Source organism: Rhinoderma darwinii, chromosome 7 (assembly GCF_050947455.1).
Source record: "Rhinoderma darwinii isolate aRhiDar2 chromosome 7, aRhiDar2.hap1, whole genome shotgun sequence".
NCBI classification, from domain to species: Eukaryota; Metazoa; Chordata; class Amphibia; order Anura; family Rhinodermatidae; genus Rhinoderma; species Rhinoderma darwinii.
Genome location: NC_134693.1, coordinates 3,667,685 through 3,688,436, shown reverse-complemented (window position 1 = coordinate 3,688,436; position 20,752 = coordinate 3,667,685). Strand labels below are relative to the sequence as shown.

The 20,752-nt window shown below is 48.9% G+C and overlaps 1 protein-coding gene across 2 annotated transcripts in view; it reads left to right on the top strand.

Annotated features, from left to right (window-relative positions):
• Window positions 1–20,752, top strand: part of ZSWIM5 (zinc finger SWIM-type containing 5) — a 72,409-nt gene that overhangs the window by 38,623 nt on the left and 13,034 nt on the right. For both annotated transcript variants that reach the window (XM_075832588.1, XM_075832587.1), the window contains exons 2-5: window positions 17,810–18,166; window positions 18,248–18,396; window positions 18,583–18,733; window positions 19,091–19,264. In XM_075832588.1, the coding sequence (XP_075688703.1) occupies window positions 17,810–18,166; window positions 18,248–18,396; window positions 18,583–18,733; window positions 19,091–19,264 (831 nt within the window). The remainder of the gene's footprint in view (window positions 1–17,809; window positions 18,167–18,247; window positions 18,397–18,582; window positions 18,734–19,090; window positions 19,265–20,752) is intronic.

Here is a 20,752-nt window from a genome sequence, read left to right as displayed (position 1 = left end):
GAAAAGACAGCTCCAATACGTCGGCAAACATCTGCCTATTGCTTGCAATGGGTCTTACGATGTTCTGTGCAGACGAGCTGTCATTTTACGCGTCGCTGTCAAAATACGTAAAATGACGGCTCGTCAAAATAAATGCAGGACACTTCTTGGGACGTTTTTGGAGCCGTGTTCTCATAGACTCTATTGAAAACGGCCGTAAAAAATGCAGCGAAAATCGCGAGTGGCACAAAAACAGTCTGAAAATCAGGAGCTGTTTTCTTTTGAAAAGTCTGCGTGTGAACATAGCCTAACTATGTAGAGTGTTGGGTGTTTGTCACTTCTAGAGGGGTGCGTAACTGATGTGGCGTCTGCAATATGTCATGGCGACGGGGGCAGACGTTCCGCTGGGTGGTGCGGTGGATGATGTCATGAGGTTTGTGCCATGTGTAAACGCCGTCAAAGTCAGGGGGGGAGGTCTCAAAGAGCGGAGGCTGCTCAGGACTACATCTCCATCATCCACCGCTCTGCAGGCAGAATTACAGCTTAAAGCACCAAGTCCTCAGTGCAAGTTCTAAACCAGCCCCCCAACATTACATACTATTGTGCCATGACATAACCCTCTATAGGGCTTACATACAATGAAATCCCTTTAATCCAGAAAGTCTGATAATCTGGCATTGAACTGCAAGACCAGAAGCAGAAGAACCAACGAGGGAATCAAAGTGACAGCGGCAAATCTTGTGCTTATTTCTTGAAGGATTTCTACCCTTATGTACGAGTTTTGTGTTGTTTTTTATGGCGTCCGATGATCTGGCACCTGTTAGGTCCTATTGATGCCGGATTACAGGGTGATTTCTACTTTTCTGACTGCAGGAAGATTCATCGTCGGAGTTGAGGTTTGTCTTAGTTGCCCCTCCGCCCTGGTTCAGCTTCTTCCTTCCTTCTCCGGTTACTTGAGATGTTCAGATGTCTGACTACCGGTGGCAGTGATTATATTCCCGTCTGATTCGTCGTGTCGGTCCCCCGTGATGGGGTTCGGGGGCCGCCAGACTGCGGTGTATTCCTGCCGTTACCTTATCATCGGTGCAGGAGGATGTGAGAGGACGTTGTCATTTTCTGGGCACCGTGACAAGGAGCGTGGGACTCAGCCCCAGAGGACCAAGCGCTCCATCGCCCTGAGCCTGACGCCCTCGTTGGCTTCTCCTGGGCTGATGCAAGAAATGGAAATAGATCGTGTCAACCAGATGACAGAAGCCATGTAGCCTGCGGGGGGGGGGGGCAATGTGCGAGGGGCCCCCAGATCACACCCCGGAGATCCACGCACCTCCTTTACTGGATTATATGGTTTATCTCCCCCTGGCAAGTTGTCACAGATCCGGTTCAGCGTCTTTATATCTGTTTCTAGGAAAGCTGGGTGTCAAGCAATATGGCCACCATTACTGCTTCCAATAGGGTTGTCGCCCAGAATGCTGAATCCTATACTTAGCCATGTTTGCCATTCAGGAGCATAGAAAAGCTGGGTGATAACCACTATGGCCACCCGTACAAGGATTGTCACCCAGCTTTCCCACACTCCTGAACTGAAAATCTGTCACGCAATGCAGGAGCTGGAGGTGAATCCCTGCGGACCCCCAGACTGAGTGGTGGGATTCTGCCCGGGTCTGCAGCTCATCCATCTACATATATTATCTTCATATTACAGACACCAAATCAGCGAGACGAAGTAGTGGCTGTATATATAGAAGAGGTGAGGGGGGGGTGATCAGTAACAGGCTGTATATATAGAGGAGGTGAGGGGGGGTGATGAGTAACAGGCTGTATATATAGAAGAGGTGAGGGGGGTGATGAGTAACAGGCTGTATATATAGAGGAGGTGAGGGGGGGTGATGAGTAACAGGCTGTATATATAGAGGAGGTGAGGGGGGGTGATGAGTAACAGGCTGTATATATAGAGGAGGTGAGGGGGATGATGAGTAACAGGCTGTATATATAGAGGAGGTGAGGGGGGTGATGAGTAACAGGCTGTATATATAGAGGAGGTGAGGGGGGGTGATGAGTAACAGGCTGTATATATAGAAGAGGTGAGGGGGGGTGATGAGTAACAGGCTGTATATATAGAGGAGGTGAGGGGGGGGTGATGAGTAACAGGCTGTATATATAGAAGAGGTGAGGGGGGGTGATGAGTAACAGGCTGTATATATAGAGGAGGTGAGGGGGGGTGATGAGTAACAGGCTGTATATATAGAAGAGGTGAGGGGGGTGATGAGTAACAGGCTGTATATATAGAAGAGGTGAGGGGGGGTGATGAGTAACAGGCTGTATATATAGAAGAGGTGAGGGGGGTGATGAGTAACAGGCTGTATATATAGAAGAGGTGAGGGGGGTGATGAGTAACAGGCTGTATATATAGAAGAGGTGAGGGGGGGGTGATGAGTAACAGGCTGTATATATAGAGGAGGTGAGGGGGGGTGATGAGTAACAGGCTGTATATATAGAAGAGGTGAGGGGGGGTGATGAGTAACAGGCTGTATATATAGAAGAGGTGAGGGGGGGTGATGAGTAACAGGCTGTATATATAGAAGAGGTGAGGGGGGTGATGAGTAACAGGCTGTATATATAGAAGAGGTGAGGGGGGTGATGAGTAACAGGCTGTATATATAGAAGAGGTGAGGGGGGGGTGATGAGTAACAGGCTGTATATATAGAAGAGGTGAGGGGGGGTGATGAGTAACAGGCTGTATATATAGAGGAGGTGAGGGGGATGATGAGTAACAGGCTGTATATATAGAAGAGGTGAGGGGGGTGATGAGTAACAGGCTGTATATATAGAAGAGGTGAGGGGGGGTGATGAGTAACAGGCTGTATATATAGAGGAGGTGAGGGGGGGTGATGAGTAACAGGCTGTATATATAGAAGAGGTGAGGGGGGGTGATGAGTAACAGGCTGTATATATAGAAGAGGTGAGGGGGGGTGATGAGTAACAGGCTGTATATATAGAAGAGGTGAGGGGGGTGATGAGTAACAGGCTGTATATATAGAAGAGGTGAGGGGGGGTGATGAGTAACAGGCTGTATATATAGAGGAGGTGAGGGGGGGTGATGAGTAACAGGCTGTATATATAGAAGAGGTGAGGGGGGGTGATGAGTAACAGGCTGTATATATAGAAGAGGTGAGGGGGGGTGATGAGTAACAGGCTGTATATATAGAGGAGGTGAGGGGGGGTGATGAGTAACAGGCTGTATATATAGAAGAGGTGAGGGGGGGTGATGAGTAACAGGCTGTATATATAGAAGAGGTGAGGGGGGTGATGAGTAACAGGCTGTATATATAGAGGAGGTGAGGGGGGATGATGAGTAACAGGCTGTATATATAGAGGAGGTGAGGGGGGGTGATGAGTAACAGGCTGTATATATAGAAGAGGTGAGGGGGGGTGATGAGTAACAGGCTGTATATATAGAGGAGGTGAGGGGGGGGTGATGAGTAACAGGCTGTATATATAGAAGAGGTGAGGGGGGGTGATGAGTAACAGGCTGTATATATAGAGGAGGTGAGGGGGGGTGATGAGTAACAGGCTGTATATATAGAAGAGGTGAGGGGGGGTGATGAGTAACAGGCTGTATATATAGAGGAGGTGAGGGGGGGTGATGAGTAACAGGCTGTATATATAGAGGAGGTGAGGGGGGGTGATGAGTAACAGGCTGTATATATAGAAGAGGTGAGGGGGGGTGATGAGTAACAGGCTGTATATATAGAGGAGGTGAGGGGGGGGTGATGAGTAACAGGCTGTATATATAGAAGAGGTGAGGGGGGGTGATGAGTAACAGGCTGTATATATAGAGGAGGTGAGGGGGGGTGATGAGTAACAGGCTGTATATATAGAAGAGGTGAGGGGGGGTGATGAGTAACAGGCTGTATATATAGAGGAGGTGAGGGGGGGTGATGAGTAACAGGCTGTATATATAGAAGAGGTGAGGGGGGGTGATGAGTAACAGGCTGTATATATAGAAGAGGTGAGGGGGGGTGATGAGTAACAGGCTGTATATATAGAAGAGGTGAGGGGGGGGGGGTGATGAGTAACAGGCTGTATATATAGAGGAGGTGAGGGGGGGGTGATGAGTAACAGGCTGTATATATATAGAAGAGGTGAGGGGGGGGGGATGAGTAACAGGCTGTATATATAGAAGAGGTGAGGGGGGGGATGATGAGTAACAGGCTGTATATATAGAGGAGGTGAGGGGGGGTGATGAGTAACAGGCTGTATATATAGAAGAGGTGAGGGGGGGTGATGAGTAACAGGCTGTATATATAGAAGAGGTGAGGGGGGGGTGATGAGTAACAGGCTGTATATATATAGAAGAGGTGAGGGGGGGGGGATGAGTAACAGGCTGTATATATAGAAGAGGTGAGGGGGGGGATGATGAGTAACAGGCTGTATATATAGAGGAGGTGAGGGGGGGTGATGAGTAACAGGCTGTATATATAGAAGAGGTGAGGGGGGGGTGATCAGTAACAGGCTGTATATATAGAAGAGGTGAGGGGGGGTGATCAGTAACAGGCTGTATATATAGAGGAGGTGAGGGGGGGTGATCAGTAACAGGCTGTATATATAGAGGAGGTGAGGGGGGGTGATGAGTAACAGGCTGTATATATAGAGGAGGTGAGGGGGGGTGATGAGTAACAGGCTGTATATATAGAAGAGGTGAGGGGGGGGTGATCAGTAACAGGCTGTATATATAGAAGAGGTGAGGGGGGGTGATCAGTAACAGGCTGTATATATAGAAGAGGTGAGGGGGGGTGATGAGTAACAGGCTGTATATATAGAGGAGGTGAGGGGGGGTGATGAGTAACAGGCTGTATATATAGAGGAGGTGAGGGGGGGTGATGAGTAACAGGCTGTATATATAGAAGAGGTGAGGGGGGGGTGATCAGTAACAGGCTGTATATATAGAGGAGGTGAGGGGGGGTGATGAGTAACAGGCTGTATATATAGAAGAGGTGAGGGGGGGTGATGAGTAACAGGCTGTATATATAGAAGAGGTGAGGGGGGGGTGATCAGTAACAGGCTGTATATATAGAGGAGGTGAGGGGGGGGGTGATGAGTAACAGGCTGTATATATAGAAGAGGTGAGGGGGGGGTGATCAGTAACAGGCTGTATATATAGAGGAGGTGAGGGGGGGGGGTGATGAGTAACAGGCTGTATATATAGAAGAGGTGAGGGGGGGTGATGAGTAACAGGCTGTATATATAGAGGAGGTGAGGGGGGTGATGAGTAACAGGCTGTATATATAGAAGAGGTGAGGGGGGGGGTGATGAGTAACAGGCTGTATATATAGAAGAGGTGAGGGGGGTGATGAGTAACAGGCTGTATATATAGAAGAGGTGAGGGGGGTGATGAGTAACAGGCTGTATATATAGAAGAGGTGAGGGGGGGTGATGAGTAACAGGCTGTATATATAGAAGAGGTGAGGGGGGTGATGAGTAACAGGCTGTATATATAGAAGAGGTGAGGGGGGGGGTGATGAGTAACAGGCTGTATATATAGAAGAGGTGAGGGGGGGGGGGTGAGTAACAGGCTGTATATATAGAAGAGGTGAGGGGGGGTGATGAGTAACAGGCTGTATATATAGAAGAGGTGAGGGGGGTGATGAGTAACGGGCTGTATATATAGAGGAGGTGAGGGGGGGGTGATGAGTAACAGGCTGTATATATAGAGGAGGTGAGGGGGGGTGATGAGTAACAGGCTGTATATATAGAAGAGGTGAGGGGGGGGTGATGAGTAACAGGCTGTATATATAGAAGAGGTGAGGGGGGGTGATGAGTAACAGGCTGTATATATAGAGGAGGTGAGGGGGGGTGATGAGTAACAGGCTGTATATATAGAGGAGGTGAGGGGGGGTGATGAGTAACAGGCTGTATATATAGAGGAGGTGAGGGGGGGGTGATGAGTAACAGGCTGTATATATAGAGGAGGTGAGGGGGGGGTGATGAGTAACAGGCTGTATATATAGAGGAGGTGAGGGGGGTGATGAGTAACAGGCTGTATATATAGAGGAGGTGAGGGGGGGGGTGATGAGTAACAGGCTGTATATATAGAGGAGGTGAGGGGGGGTGATGAGTAACAGGCTGTATATATAGAGGAGGTGAGGGGGGGGTGATGAGTAACAGGCTGTATATATAGAAGAGGTGAGGGGGGTGATGAGTAACAGGCTGTATATATAGAAGAGGTGAGGGGGGGTGATGAGTAACAGGCTGTATATATAGAGGAGGTGAGGGGGGTGATGAGTAACAGGCTGTATATATAGAAGAGGTGAGGGGGGTGATGAGTAACAGGCTGTATATATAGAGGAGGTGAGGGGGGGTGATCAGTAACAGGCTGTATATATAGAGGAGGTGAGGGGGGTGATGAGTAACAGGCTGTATATATAGAAGAGGTGAGGGGGGGTGATGAGTAACAGGCTGTATATATAGAGGAGGTGAGGGGGGTGATGAGTAACAGGCTGTATATATAGAGGAGGTGAGGGGGGGGGTGATGAGTAACAGGCTGTATATATAGAAGAGGTGAGGGGGGGGTGATGAGTAACAGGCTGTATATATAGAAGAGGTGAGGGGGGGTGATGAGTAACAGGCTGTATATATAGAAGAGGTGAGGGGGGGTGATGAGTAACAGGCTGTATATATAGAGGAGGTGAGGGGGGGTGATGAGTAACAGGCTGTATATATAGAAGAGGTGAGGGGGGGGTGATGAGTAACAGGCTGTATATATAGAGGAGGTGAGGGGGGGGTGATGAGTAACAGGCTGTATATATAGAGGAGGTGAGGGGGGGTGATGAGTAACAGGCTGTATATATAGAAGAGGTGAGAGGGGGGTGATGAGTAACAGGCTGTATATATAGAGGAGGGGGGGGGGGTGATGAGTAACAGGCTGTATATATAGAGGAGGTGAGGGGGGTGATGAGTAACAGGCTGTATATATAGAGGAGGTGAGGGGGGGGTGATGAGTAACAGGCTGTATATATAGAAGAGGTGAGGGGGGTGATGAGTAACAGGCTGTATATATAGAGGAGGTGAGGGGGGGGGTGATGAGTAACAGGCTGTATATATAGAAGAGGTGAGGGGGGGTGATGAGTAACAGGCTGTATATATAGAGGAGGTGAGGGGGGGTGATGAGTAACAGGCTGTATATATAGAAGAGGTGAGGGGGGTGATGAGTAACAGGCTGTATATATAGAAGAGGTGAGGGGGGGGTGATGAGTAACAGGCTGTATATATAGAAGAGGTGAGGGGGGTGATGAGTAACAGGCTGTATATATAGAAGAGGTGAGGGGGGGTGATGAGTAACAGGCTGTATATATAGAAGAGGTGAGGGGGGGTGATGAGTAACAGGCTGTATATATAGAAGAGGTGAGGGGGGGTGATGAGTAACAGGCTGTATATATAGAGGAGGTGAGGGGGGGTGATGAGTAACAGGCTGTATATATAGAGGAGGTGAGGGGGGGTGATGAGTAACAGGCTGTATATATAGAGGAGGTGAGGGGGGGGGGTGATGAGTAACAGGCTGTATATATAGAGGAGGTGAGGGGGGGTGATGAGTAACAGGCTGTATATATAGAGGAGGTGAGGGGGGTGATGAGTAACAGGCTGTATATATAGAGGAGGTGAGGGGGGGGTGATGAGTAACAGGCTGTATATATAGAAGAGGTGAGGGGGGGTGATGAGTAACAGGCTGTATATATAGAGGAGGTGAGGGGGGGGTGATGAGTAACAGGCTGTATATATAGAGGAGGTGAGGGGGGGGTGATGAGTAACAGGCTGTATATATAGAAGAGGTGAGGGGGGGTGATGAGTAACAGGCTGTATATATAGAGGAGGTGAGGGGGGGTGATGAGTAACAGGCTGTATATATAGAGGAGGTGAGGGGGGGTGATGAGTAACAGGCTGTATATATAGAGGAGGTGAGGGGGGGTGATGAGTAACAGGCTGTATATATAGAAGAGGTGAGGGGGGGTGATGAGTAACAGGCTGTATATATAGAAGAGGTGAGGGGGGGGGTGATGAGTAACAGGCTGTATATATAGAGGAGGTGAGGGGGGGTGATGAGTAACAGGCTGTATATATAGAAGAGGTGAGGGGGGGGTGATGAGTAACAGGCTGTATATATAGAAGAGGTGAGGGGGGGTGAGTAACAGGCTGTATATATAGAAGAGGTGAGGGGGGGGGGTGATGACTAACAGGCTGTATATATAGAAGAGGTGAGGGGGGTGATCAGTAACAGGCTGTATATATAGAGGAGGTGAGGGGGGGGTGATGAGTAACAGGCTGTATATATAGAAGAGGTGAGGGGGGGGTGATGAGTAACAGGCTGTATATATAGAAGAGGTGAGGGGGGGGTGATGAGTAACAGGCTGTATATATATAGAAGAGGTGAGGGGGGTGATGAGTAACAGGCTGTATATATAGAAGAGGTGAGGGGGGGTGATGAGTAACAGGCTGTATATATAGAAGAGGTGAGGGGGGGTGATGAGTAACAGGCTGTATATATAGAAGAGGTGAGGGGGGGGTGATGAGTAACAGGCTGTATATATAGAGGAGGTGAGGGGGGTGATGAGTAACAGGCTGTATATATAGAAGAGGTGAGGGGGGGTGATGAGTAACAGGCTGTATATATAGAAGAGGTGAGGGGGGTGATGAGTAACGGGCTGTATATATAGAGGAGGTGAGGGGGGGGTGATGAGTAACAGGCTGTATATATAGAAGAGGTGAGGGGGGGGGTGAGTAACAGGCTGTATATATAGAAGAGGTGAGGGGGGGTGATGAGTAACAGGCTGTATATATAGAGGAGGTGAGGGGGGTGATGAGTAACAGGCTGTATATATAGAAGAGGTGAGGGGGGGGGGATGAGTAACAGGCTGTATATATAGAGGAGGTGAGGGGGGGGTGATGAGTAACAGGCTGTATATATAGAGGAGGTGAGGGGGGATGATGAGTAACAGGCTGTATATATAGAGGAGGTGAGGGGGGGGGGTGATGAGTAACAGGCTGTATATATAGAGGAGGTGAGGGGGGGGTGATGAGTAACAGGCTGTATATATAGAAGAGGTGAGGGGGGGGTGATGAGTAACAGGCTGTATATATAGAAGAGGTGAGGGGGGGGTGATGAGTAACAGGCTGTATATATAGAAGAGGTGAGGGGGGGTGATGAGTAACAGGCTGTATATATAGAGGAGGTGAGGGGGGGTGATGAGTAACAGGCTGTATATATAGAAGAGGTGAGGGGGGGTGATGAGTAACAGGCTGTATATATAGAGGAGGTGAGGGGGGGGGGGTGATCAGTAACAGGCTGTATATATAGAGGAGGTGAGGGGGGGGTGATGAGTAACAGGCTGTATATATAGAGGAGGTGAGGGGGGGTGATGAGTAACAGGCTGTATATATAGAAGAGGTGAGGGGGGGTGATGAGTAACAGGCTGTATATATAGAGGAGGTGAGGGGGGGGGTTGATGAGTAACAGGCTGTATATATAGAAGAGGTGAGGGGGGGTGATGAGTAACAGGCTGTATATATAGAAGAGGTGAGGGGGGGGGGTGATGAGTAACAGGCTGTATATATAGAGGAGGTGAGGGGGGGTGATGAGTAACAGGCTGTATATATAGAAGAGGTGAGGGGGGGTGATGAGTAACAGGCTGTATATATAGAGGAGGTGAGGGGGGGTGATGAGTAACAGGCTGTATATATAGAAGAGGTGAGGGGGGGTGATGAGTAACAGGCTGTATATATAGAAGAGGTGAGGGGGGGTGATGAGTAACAGGCTGTATATATAGAGGAGGTGAGGGGGGGGGTGATGAGTAACAGGCTGTATATATAGAAGAGGTGAGGGGGGGTGATGAGTAACAGGCTGTATATATAGAAGAGGTGAGGGGGGGGTGATGAGTAACAGGCTGTATATATAGAAGAGGTGAGGGGGGGTGATGAGTAACAGGCTGTATATATAGAAGAGGTGAGGGGGGGGTGATGAGTAACAGGCTGTATATATAGAAGAGGTGAGGGGGGGGTGATGAGTAACAGGCTGTATATATAGAGGAGGTGAGGGGGGGGTGATGAGTAACAGGCTGTATATATAGAAGAGGTGAGGGGGGGGTGATGAGTAACAGGCTGTATATATAGAAGAGGTGAGGGGGGGTGATGAGTAACAGGCTGTATATATAGAGGAGGTGAGGGGGGGGGTGATGAGTAACAGGCTGTATATATAGAGGAGGTGAGGGGGGGGTGATGAGTAACAGGCTGTATATATAGAAGAGGTGAGGGGGGGTGATGAGTAACAGGCTGTATATATAGAAGAGGTGAGGGGGGGGGTGATGAGTAACAGGCTGTATATATAGAGGAGGTGAGGGGGGGTGATGAGTAACAGGCTGTATATATAGAAGAGGTGAGGGGGGGTGATGAGTAACAGGCTGTATATATAGAGGAGGTGAGGGGGGGTGATGAGTAACAGGCTGTATATATAGAGGAGGTGAGGGGGGGTGATGAGTAACAGGCTGTATATATAGAGGAGGTGAGGGGGGGGTGATGAGTAACAGGCTGTATATATAGAGGAGGTGAGGGGGGGTGATGAGTAACAGGCTGTATATATAGAGGAGGTGAGGGGGGGGTGATGAGTAACAGGCTGTATATATAGAGGAGGTGAGGGGGGGTGATGAGTAACAGGCTGTATATATAGAAGAGGTGAGGGGGGGGTGATGAGTAACAGGCTGTATATATAGAGGAGGTGAGGGGGGGTGATGAGTAACAGGCTGTATATATAGAGGAGGTGAGGGGGGGTGATGAGTAACAGGCTGTATATATAGAGGAGGTGAGGGGGGGTGATGAGTAACAGGCTGTATATATAGAAGAGGTGAGGGGGGTGATGAGTAACAGGCTGTATATATAGAAGAGGTGAGGGGGGTGATGAGTAACAGGCTGTATATATAGAAGAGGTGAGGGGGGGTGATGAGTAACAGGCTGTATATATAGAAGAGGTGAGGGGGGTGATGAGTAACAGGCTGTATATATAGAAGAGGTGAGGGGGGGTGATGAGTAACAGGCTGTATATATAGAAGAGGTGAGGGGGGGGGTGATGAGTAACAGGCTGTATATATAGAGGAGGTGAGGGGGGGGGTGATGAGTAACAGGCTGTATATATAGAGGAGGTGAGGGGGGGGTGATGAGTAACAGGCTGTATATATAGAAGAGGTGAGGGGGGGTGATGAGTAACAGGCTGTATATATAGAAGAGGTGAGGGGGGGTGATGAGTAACAGGCTGTATATATAGAGGAGGTGAGGGGGGGGGGTGATGAGTAACAGGCTGTATATATAGAGGAGGTGAGGGGGGGGTGATGAGTAACAGGCTGTATATATAGAGGAGGTGAGGGGGGGTGATGAGTAACAGGCTGTATATATAGAGGAGGTGAGGGGGGGTGATGAGTAACAGGCTGTATATATAGAAGAGGTGAGGGGGGTGATGAGTAACAGGCTGTATATATAGAGGAGGTGAGGGGGGGGGGTGATGAGTAACAGGCTGTATATATAGAAGAGGTGAGGGGGGGGTGATGAGTAACAGGCTGTATATATAGAAGAGGTGAGGGGGGGGTGATGAGTAACAGGCTGTATATATAGAAGAGGTGAGGGGGGTGATGAGTAACAGGCTGTATATATAGAGGAGGTGAGGGGGGTGATGAGTAACAGGCTGTATATATAGAGGGGGGGGGGTGATGAGTAACAGGCTGTATATATAGAGGGGGGGGGGGTGATGAGTAACAGGCTGTATATATAGAAGAGGTGAGGGGGGGTGATGAGTAACAGGCTGTATATATAGAGGAGGTGAGGGGGGGTGATGAGTAACAGGCTGTATATATAGAAGAGGTGAGGGGGGGTGATGAGTAACAGGCTGTATATATAGAGGAGGTGAGGGGGGGTGATGAGTAGCAGGCTGTATATATAGAGGAGGTGAGGGGGGTGATGAGTAACAGGCTGTATATATAGAGGGGGGGGGGGTGATGAGTAACAGGCTGTATATATAGAGGGGGGGGGGGGTGATGAGTAACAGGCTGTATATATAGAGGAGGTGAGGGGGGTGATGAGTAACAGGCTGTATATATAGAAGAGGTGAGGGGGGGGTGATGAGTAACAGGCTGTATATATAGAAGAGGTGAGGGGGGGGGTGATCAGTAACAGGCTGTATATATAGAGGAGGTGAGGGGGGTGATGAGTAACAGGCTGTATATATAGAAGAGGTGAGGGGGGGTGATGAGTAACAGGCTGTATATATAGAGGAGGTGAGGGGGGGGTGATCAGTAACAGGCTGTATATATAGAGGAGGTGAGGGGGGTGATGAGTAACAGGCTGTATATATAGAGGAGGTGAGGGGGGGTGATCAGTAACAGGCTGTATATATAGAGGAGGTGAGGGGGGTGATGAGTAACAGGCTGTATATATAGAAGAGGTGAGGGGGGGGTGATGAGTAACAGGCTGTATATATAGAGGAGGTGAGGGGGGGTGATGAGTAACAGGCTGTATATATAGAAGAGGTGAGGGGGGTGATGAGTAACAGGCTGTATATATAGAAGAGGTGAGGGGGGGTGATGAGTAACAGGCTGTATATATAGAGGAGGTGAGGGGGGGTGATGAGTAACAGGCTGTATATATAGAGGAGGTGAGGGGGGGGTGATGAGTAACAGGCTGTATATATAGAAGAGGTGAGGGGGGGTGATGAGTAACAGGCTGTATATATAGAGGAGGTGAGGGGGGGGTGATGAGTAACAGGCTGTATATATAGAGGAGGTGAGGGGGGGGTGATGAGTAACAGGCTGTATATATAGAAGAGGTGAGGGGGGTGATGAGTAACAGGCTGTATATATAGAGGAGGTGAGGGGGGTGATGAGTAACAGGCTGTATATATAGAAGAGGTGAGGGGGGGGTGATGAGTAACAGGCTGTATATATAGAGGAGGTGAGGGGGGTGATGAGTAACAGGCTGTATATATAGAGGGGGGGGGGGGGTTTACTACTTATCTGCAAGTGACAAGGCCAAAACCAAAACTGCATCCTGTCAACTAGTATAAAGTATCCGGAGGTTTCCGTTCTTCTACAAAACGTTTCCCGATGCGGCGCGGGGTTCGTACAACCAATGAGCTGCGCCCCGGTCTTTCTCCCCCCTGTATCAGAGCACGATTTATCTATAACGGATGAGCAGGATATGGACACCCCCCCCCCCCCATTGCTATTGTGATATACGTCCTGCACAGGTATCTCTGTATATTATCTGTATATCCTCCAGTGCTGACGTCTCCCGCACCGCTGTACACAGATTGTAATCACTCACATTATCCCTGTTCCCGGGAGCTGACAATCTAAACTATTTATTGCAGCATTTGGATGGTCATCGCTTGCACCTCTCCTGACTCATGTAATAGATCTAGACATCGGTTCTGCCGCTCCCGTCCTCGCGGTGATCGCTCCGTCCACACGTTTTACTTTTCTTCCGTTTTTTATTTTCATCTCAAATCTGGATGTAAATTGTGGCGCTCGGGGATTGGAAAGTCTCTCCAGTTTTGGGTTTAATGTCCTGATTTTGTGGCCGAGATAAAATGCGTCACGGTTAGATCTACAGCCGAGAGGTTATGAGGGCGGAGAAGAAACATGGCGTCCGTAATACAATCAGAACACGGAAGTTTCCTTATAAAGTTTCCGCGGGCAGAGCGGGATGTGGAGACTTTTACAGGTGACAGGACCGGACAACATGGCTGACTGTGGTGCAGTGCGGATGAGTGGAGGGTGAGGTGGCAGCACTACAGACACTGCCTTGGCATCTGCATTAATGAGCGCAGCTCAGGAGGGGGATGAGGGGAGGGATTGTCCTTAACTCTTCTTCTCCCAGAACAGATGGTAAACGAGGGGCCCAGGGCTGACACGGGATTAACAGCCGGACAGGGGCCCTCACGGCTGATTTGAGGTTAACAGGACTAGATTGGAGGGATTGGTGCGGAGCAGATGGTGCGGAGAAGCGTCCCTCCAGATCACACCGCTGCTCAGGGAAGCTTTCAGTCTCCTCCGGCAGAGGATTCAGTGCGGATGATCTACCTGATTCTCCATCATTTCCCGGCTCGCTTTATAATACGTTTTTCATCCACGCAGCGGTGGATCCGACCAGAGATAATACAATCCAGTTTATTCTTCAAGGGCATCTCCACCTAAAACTGAAAAAAACCGAAGTCATTGAGTGGTTTTCAGCCGTTCCTGGGTATCTTGTTTTTGAAAAAGCCGGGTGCCAAGCAATATGGTCGCCAACTCCGGTGCCACACAGTATTTCTAAAAGTCCTGAATGGCGGAGACACGCACACACTTCCCCCATAAGCCCTGGGGTAGTTGTAATGGCAGCCATATTGGTCTTCACCCAGCGGACTTGAGTCGCCGGTCATGACCTCTGACCCTGCCAGGTTTGGTGACAAAGTGAAGTCCACAGATTGATTGGTGTAAATGAATCCAAATGAGACCCTGGCATTGTAATGGGGAGAGGTCTGGATGGGGAACATTGATTAATCCTGTATAAACCCTCCAGCCGTTCTCCGCAGCCACACACAACCGCCCTGTCTGCGCTCGCCCGGGGGGGAAGCTGCAAATTACGGCTTTTCAAGGCTCAGCGTCTCGGGGGATTTTCGGTTGATCGAGTTTCATTGATTATCCGGTCATTACAAATGGAAGAATTTGAAAGACTTGGCCGATGGCGAATAACTAATGATCGGGTGCGTGATCCGCAGGTCATCGGAGCCCCTGTAATCATTGCGGTGGATATTGTTCATTCCCTTAAAGGGCTAGTCCAGGCTTATGAAAGTTCTGCGAGTTTCTTAACAGAATGTACGTTTCAATTCCTTACCGTTTTCAAGATCTCTGCTTGCTGTTAGTGACCACCATAAACATAATGATTATAATGAATATAAAACTGGTGGGATCAATGATCATAACTTCTACTGTCATCTTTTATAATATTACGCGTATAGCTCGCCGGGTCTGGGTGCAAATGTCTGTAACTTAGAAAAAAGTGCCATGATGTCCGTCTGTTCCGCTTGTATTCGGCCACATTCACACAACCGTGCGCTGTCCGTGATTTTTACGCACCCGTTGACTTCAATGGGCGATAGGTGCGTGAAAACTCCTGCATGTGTGAACGGCCCCATTGGGGCATGGGTCCGTGTTCTGCGTGTGATTTTCCTGCGCAGCGCTCGGACGTTCGTCTGAATGAGCCCCTGGTGTCAGTTTTCACTGCAGTTCTGCTCTTGTGAATCAGGAGGCTCAGGATGAAATTGTGGATAGAAATGGTAGGATGAATATATTTGTGATTATCGTCCCGCAGGAATGCGGCGTCTGTGGGGCCTCCTGGAACGGCTCTTTAATTATCTGATTTTATGACCTTTCCTAATTATTGATTGTTCCAGGCCGGTTATCATATGTCACAGAGAAGGGTCTCATTCCTCCGGGGGGCCTCGCAGCGGACATGCCCCCCACTCACCCAGCACTGAGACCCTGCCTTGTGTCCGCCTGCCTGAAGCCCTGCAGCTGGAGGGGGTGACGTGTGGCCGGCAGTGAAGGGGTGCATTCTTCATCCTGCCCAGGGAGATTACTGGAACAAAGCCCCTCGCCATTCTTCACATGCCTCTCCAAAAGCTCAGAAACTAATATGTTTTCCTACTGCTTGTTTAAACACCATAATTGAAGCAGTGACCGGGATGTGAACTGTGTGTATCTAATCAGCAGTGGGTATCTAATCAGCAGTGTGTATCTAATCAGCAGTGTGTATCTAATCAGCAGTGTGTATCTAATCAACAGTGTACCTAATCAGCAGTGTGTACCTAATCAGCAGTATGTATCTAATCAGCAGTGTGTATCTAATCAGCAGTGTGTATCTAATCAACAGTGTGTATCTAATCAGCAGTGTGTATCTAATCAGCAGTGTATATCTAATCAGCAGTGTGTATCTAATCAGCAGTGTGTATCTAATCAGCAGTGTGTATCTAATCAGCAGTGTGTATCTAATCAGCAGTGTGTATCTAATCAGCAGTGTGTATCTAATCAACAGTGTGTATCTAATCAGCAGTGTGTATCTAATCAGCAGTGTGTATCTAATCAGCAGTGTGTATCTAATCAGCAGTGTGTATCTAATCAACAGTGTGTATCTAATCAGCAGTGTGTATCTAATCAGCAGTGTGTATCTAATCAGCAGTGTATATCTAATCAGCAGTGTGTATCTAATCAACAGTGTGTATCTAATCAACAGTGTGTATCTAATCAGCAGTGTGTATCTGACCAGCAGTGTGTATCTGATCTGCAGCGTGTATCTGAGCAGCAGTGTGTATCTAATCTATAGTTAGCTCCGCTCACACCTCCCTGATTGGTAGATTGTTTATTATTCTTTGTCATTGTTCCCCCGCCCCCTCCGCGTTCCTGAATATCAGTTCTGCTTTGTTCCTTCTCCGGTGTTTCATGTCCCCCCTGTAAGATCCGGCCGCCATCTTGATTGTCCCCCAGCTTCCCCATAGGACTTATATTTTGGGGGGTGTTTGTTCTTTATCCGGGGTTGTTGTCCGCTGCCGCTCTACATTTAGGTGTTCGCACATATTGACCTCTCAGCGCAACCCCCGACCTACAAGGTGACTTTCTCATCTTAGTTTTCATTAGGGGCTGCGCGCGGAGGACGGGGCAGAGCAGGATTGGGGTTACCTCCAGGCTAAACATAAGACTCCTGGCCGGTTACCCCGGCGGCTGCGTGTAACCGGTCATTGGGGCGCTCCATCCCGGCCTCAGGAACGCCGGGTGTAACTAACCCTTCCCGTCCATATCCCAGGATACATTTTGCAGGGCGGTGACCTGGAAATGATTCTCTCCTCAATGCCAGGAAGCTGCGACCCTGTAATAGCCAGAAATAGCACCTGCAGGAACATGGAGGCAAATTGGGTTGCGGTTTTCTCCCCCCGTGTAGATTGGTAGGAGCCCTTCATATCGTGTGTCCACCCCCCTCAATTGTCATCATGACTGCGCCATTTTCTTCTGCGGACATATTATTACGTCTCTCCCGGTGCAGGATCAGTACATCTACATCCGCCGTACATCGATTATCATTATCTCTGCAGGCCGAGCTCGTCAGTAAATCCTTCCCACCACTCCCAGTTTCCGCTTGGATTCCCTCAAGGTTTTGGGCACGGCCGCACTTTTTTTCTTCCCCGTTCTCAGGAGAGGAAATTATTTTTGGCTCCAGTTATTGCTTCCGCCTGCAGATGGAGGGGAGGTGGTGTCTTCCAATGATCACTGCAGCAAACCAACCACAGGGCCAATACAACAACCAGACCGTGGATAGGGAGGGGTTAACCAGGACGGGGTTCGCGCTGAGTCAAGTCACCAATGACCTAAAATTAGAAAGACACCGATCTTCCCTTCACTTGTCCAGTTTGAAAGATTTATAACGAAAAGTTCTGCAACTTTCTAATAGATTTTGTTTTTCAATTCCTCATCGATCTCTGCTTGCTGTCAGGTAATGGAAACATTCTTGTTCACACCTATAGTGTGACTAGGTCTGTACAAATTGTCAGCCTCTGGAGGTGAACATGAATGTTTCCATTTATTGATAGCAAGCGGAGATCTTGAAACTGGTAAAGAATTGGAACATAAAGTCTATTAGGAAGTTGATTCATCTTTATATAGAAGGCTGGACGCCGGCCCTTTAACCGCCCTCTTGGTTTACAATCCTGAATGTTCCTGTGTCTGTCACGGCGGGATTAATAAAGTTCTGATTTCTTCTCTTCTTCCAGGCTTCCACTTGAGCGGCACAGTGACGGAGCCGGCCACACAGTCGGAGCCAGAAGCCACCTACAAAGTGGCCATCAGTTTTGACCGCTGTAAAATCACCTCAGTGACCTGTGGATGTGGCAACCGGGACATTTTCTACTGCGCCCATGTGGTGGCGCTCTCACTGTACAGAATCCGCAAGCCGGACCAGGTCAAACTGCGTCTTCCCATCTCAGAAACCCTCTTCCAGATGAACCGGGACCAGCTGCAGAAGTTTGTCCAGTACCTGATCACGGCGCACCACACGGAAGTGCTTCCCACTGCCCAGAAACTGGCCGACGAGATCCTGTCCTCCAACTCCGAAATCAACCAAGTGCACGGTAATGACCCCCCCCCCTCCCCCGGCAGGATCCAGTCTAGTGATCTCCCGCCCCCCCAGTCTGACTCATCTCTTCCTCCAGGTGCCCCCGACCCCACGGCCGGAGCGAGCATCAATGACGAGAACTGCTGGCATCTGGATGAGGAGCAGGTCCGGGAGCAGGTGAAGCTCTTCCTGTCTCAGGGAGGATATTACAGCTCCGGGAAGCAGCTCAACTCCATGTTTGCCAAGGTAAAACTTTATTCACACGACCTAATGATCACATATAGCGGATGAGGTCCTCCCCCGCGCTACATCTCTGCAGATATGACTAGACGGTGGTCCATAGTAATTCATGTGACGCCCCCCACATTATACCCCAGCGGGAGGTTCATTCTGTAACATTGGCGACACTATGTACCCCCCCCCCCCCCACAGGTGAGAGAGATGCTGCGGATGAGGGACTCCAATGGCGCCCGAATGCTGACCCTGATTACCGAGCAATTCATGGCGGACCCCCGGCTGGCACTGTGGAGACAGCAGGGAACAGGCATGACGGATAAGTGCCGACAGCTATGGGATGAGCTTGGTAAGTGCAGCGCCCCTGATGGTTGTTCTTCCTCTATTCACGTTGGATATTTGCTGGTGATTTGTGACACTTAAACGGGATCTGCCAACAATCTCGTGTGTATGGGGACAAGGATCAAACTAGTCAGATTTTATCCTGTCTGATCCTTTGCTTCCCCTGGAGATAAGCGGCTGTACGCACCTCTGGCACTGCTTTTCTCTCATAACATGCACACTTGGCCGAGCATCTATGTTATAGGACAATGGACAACCAACCTTCAGCCGGCAGCTATCCTATGTGTATTTTATAGTAGAACTGTGATGATGAGAGCGCCCATATAGTCACCTCACCGTCCTCCTGCTTTGGGTTTCTCTTTAGGGGCGCTCTGGGTCTGTATCGTCCTGAACCCCCACTGCAAACATGAAGAGAAAGCCTGCTGGCTGCGACAGCTGAAGAAGTGGAACGATATGGACGTGTGTCCACTGGAGGATGGAAATTACGGCAACGACCTACCGAACATCACCAACGCCCTCCCTCAAAGCAACGGTCACGGTGAGCACGAGGAAGAGTCCACATGAAGTTTCAGCGTCCGGATTATAAAATGAGGTTTCTTCATCTTATGTAAAAAAAATATGTAATCAGCGTAGAATGAAAAGTTCTCCAACTTTCTAATATACTTGTTTTAATCTGTTTTCAAGAGCTCTGCTTGCTGCCTTTATCACTGCTGAGAGTTTGCTACAATTGTATCCAGTTTAGATAATCCTTTCTGAGCCTGGACTTCAGGATGAGACATTTTACATAAACTGACACATTGAAGCAAACCCTCAACTGTGAGCAGGATTTTTTTTTCATTTTGAATGCTTCTATTTACTGACATCCGACAGAGATCTCGAAAATGGTGAGGGATCGAAAGTATATGAGAAAATGCAGAATTATACACATTGATTTCACTTTATCTACATAAAACTGCAGAACCTCTTTAACATAGGCGGACCGGCCACGTACAGCTCTGCTAAGTCTTCGGTCTAGTGTCAACCCCTCATGACCAGGCGATGAGCCGTTTGTATACCAGTAAGTAGGTGAACATTTCTAGATAAGTGCTCCACAGCCTAGGGTGCGCCAGCTGCAGTGAAACTAAAACTCCCAGCATGCCCTCACAGCTACAATAGCTGTCAGGGCATGCTGGGAGTTGTAGTTTCACCACAGCTGGAGCGCCCCAGGTTGTAGAGCACTGCTGTAGGGTTTGTTTCCCGGAGAATCCTCCTGCGATCACCTGCTGCCCCCAGATGTTTTTTCACATTGTGTAAGAAGTGAACTGTGGCGCTTATTAAACCTGCAGAGTTTTTCTTCTGAGACCTGAGCAATCTCACCCCCTCCAATCATCTGATGAGCCACAGAAATCAATGTCTGAGTCTTCGTCACACGCACTTGTCCTGATTGCCCTGCGTGCCGCGCTCCTCCTAGGAGGACAAGAGACTGATTAAAGCTCAACATTTACTTCCCTGTAGAGTTTCCTTCTCTTTAACTCTTCCACTCAGACAAAATGTGTTCCTGTTCTGTAACTTATGGCAGCGAATGCAAAAGTGACTCCCCCCCCCCCCCCCCGCCGCCTCATTCTCTCCTCCGGTTATTCATAAAGCTTCAGACTAGTGACATATCCCCAACATCACAACTTTAAGAAACGAGCCATGACCATCATGCACTTTTTCTCTATGTATTGAGCTGTTCATTTAGTAATAGAGTAAAATCCCTATAATCCGGTACAAACAGAAATGTATAGGTGCCTGATGATCAAGTGTTCTGGATAATCAGCTGATCATAGGCATATAAAGCCGTGGAGTCACTGTGTCCATTCATTACATTACTTATCCTGTACTGATCCTGAGTTACATCCTGTATTATACTCCAGAGCTGCACTCACTATTCTGCTGGTGGAGTCACTGTGTACATACATTACATTACTTATCCTGTACTGATCCTGAGTTATATCCTGTATTATACTCCAGAGCTGCACTCACTATTCTGCTGGTGGAGTCACTG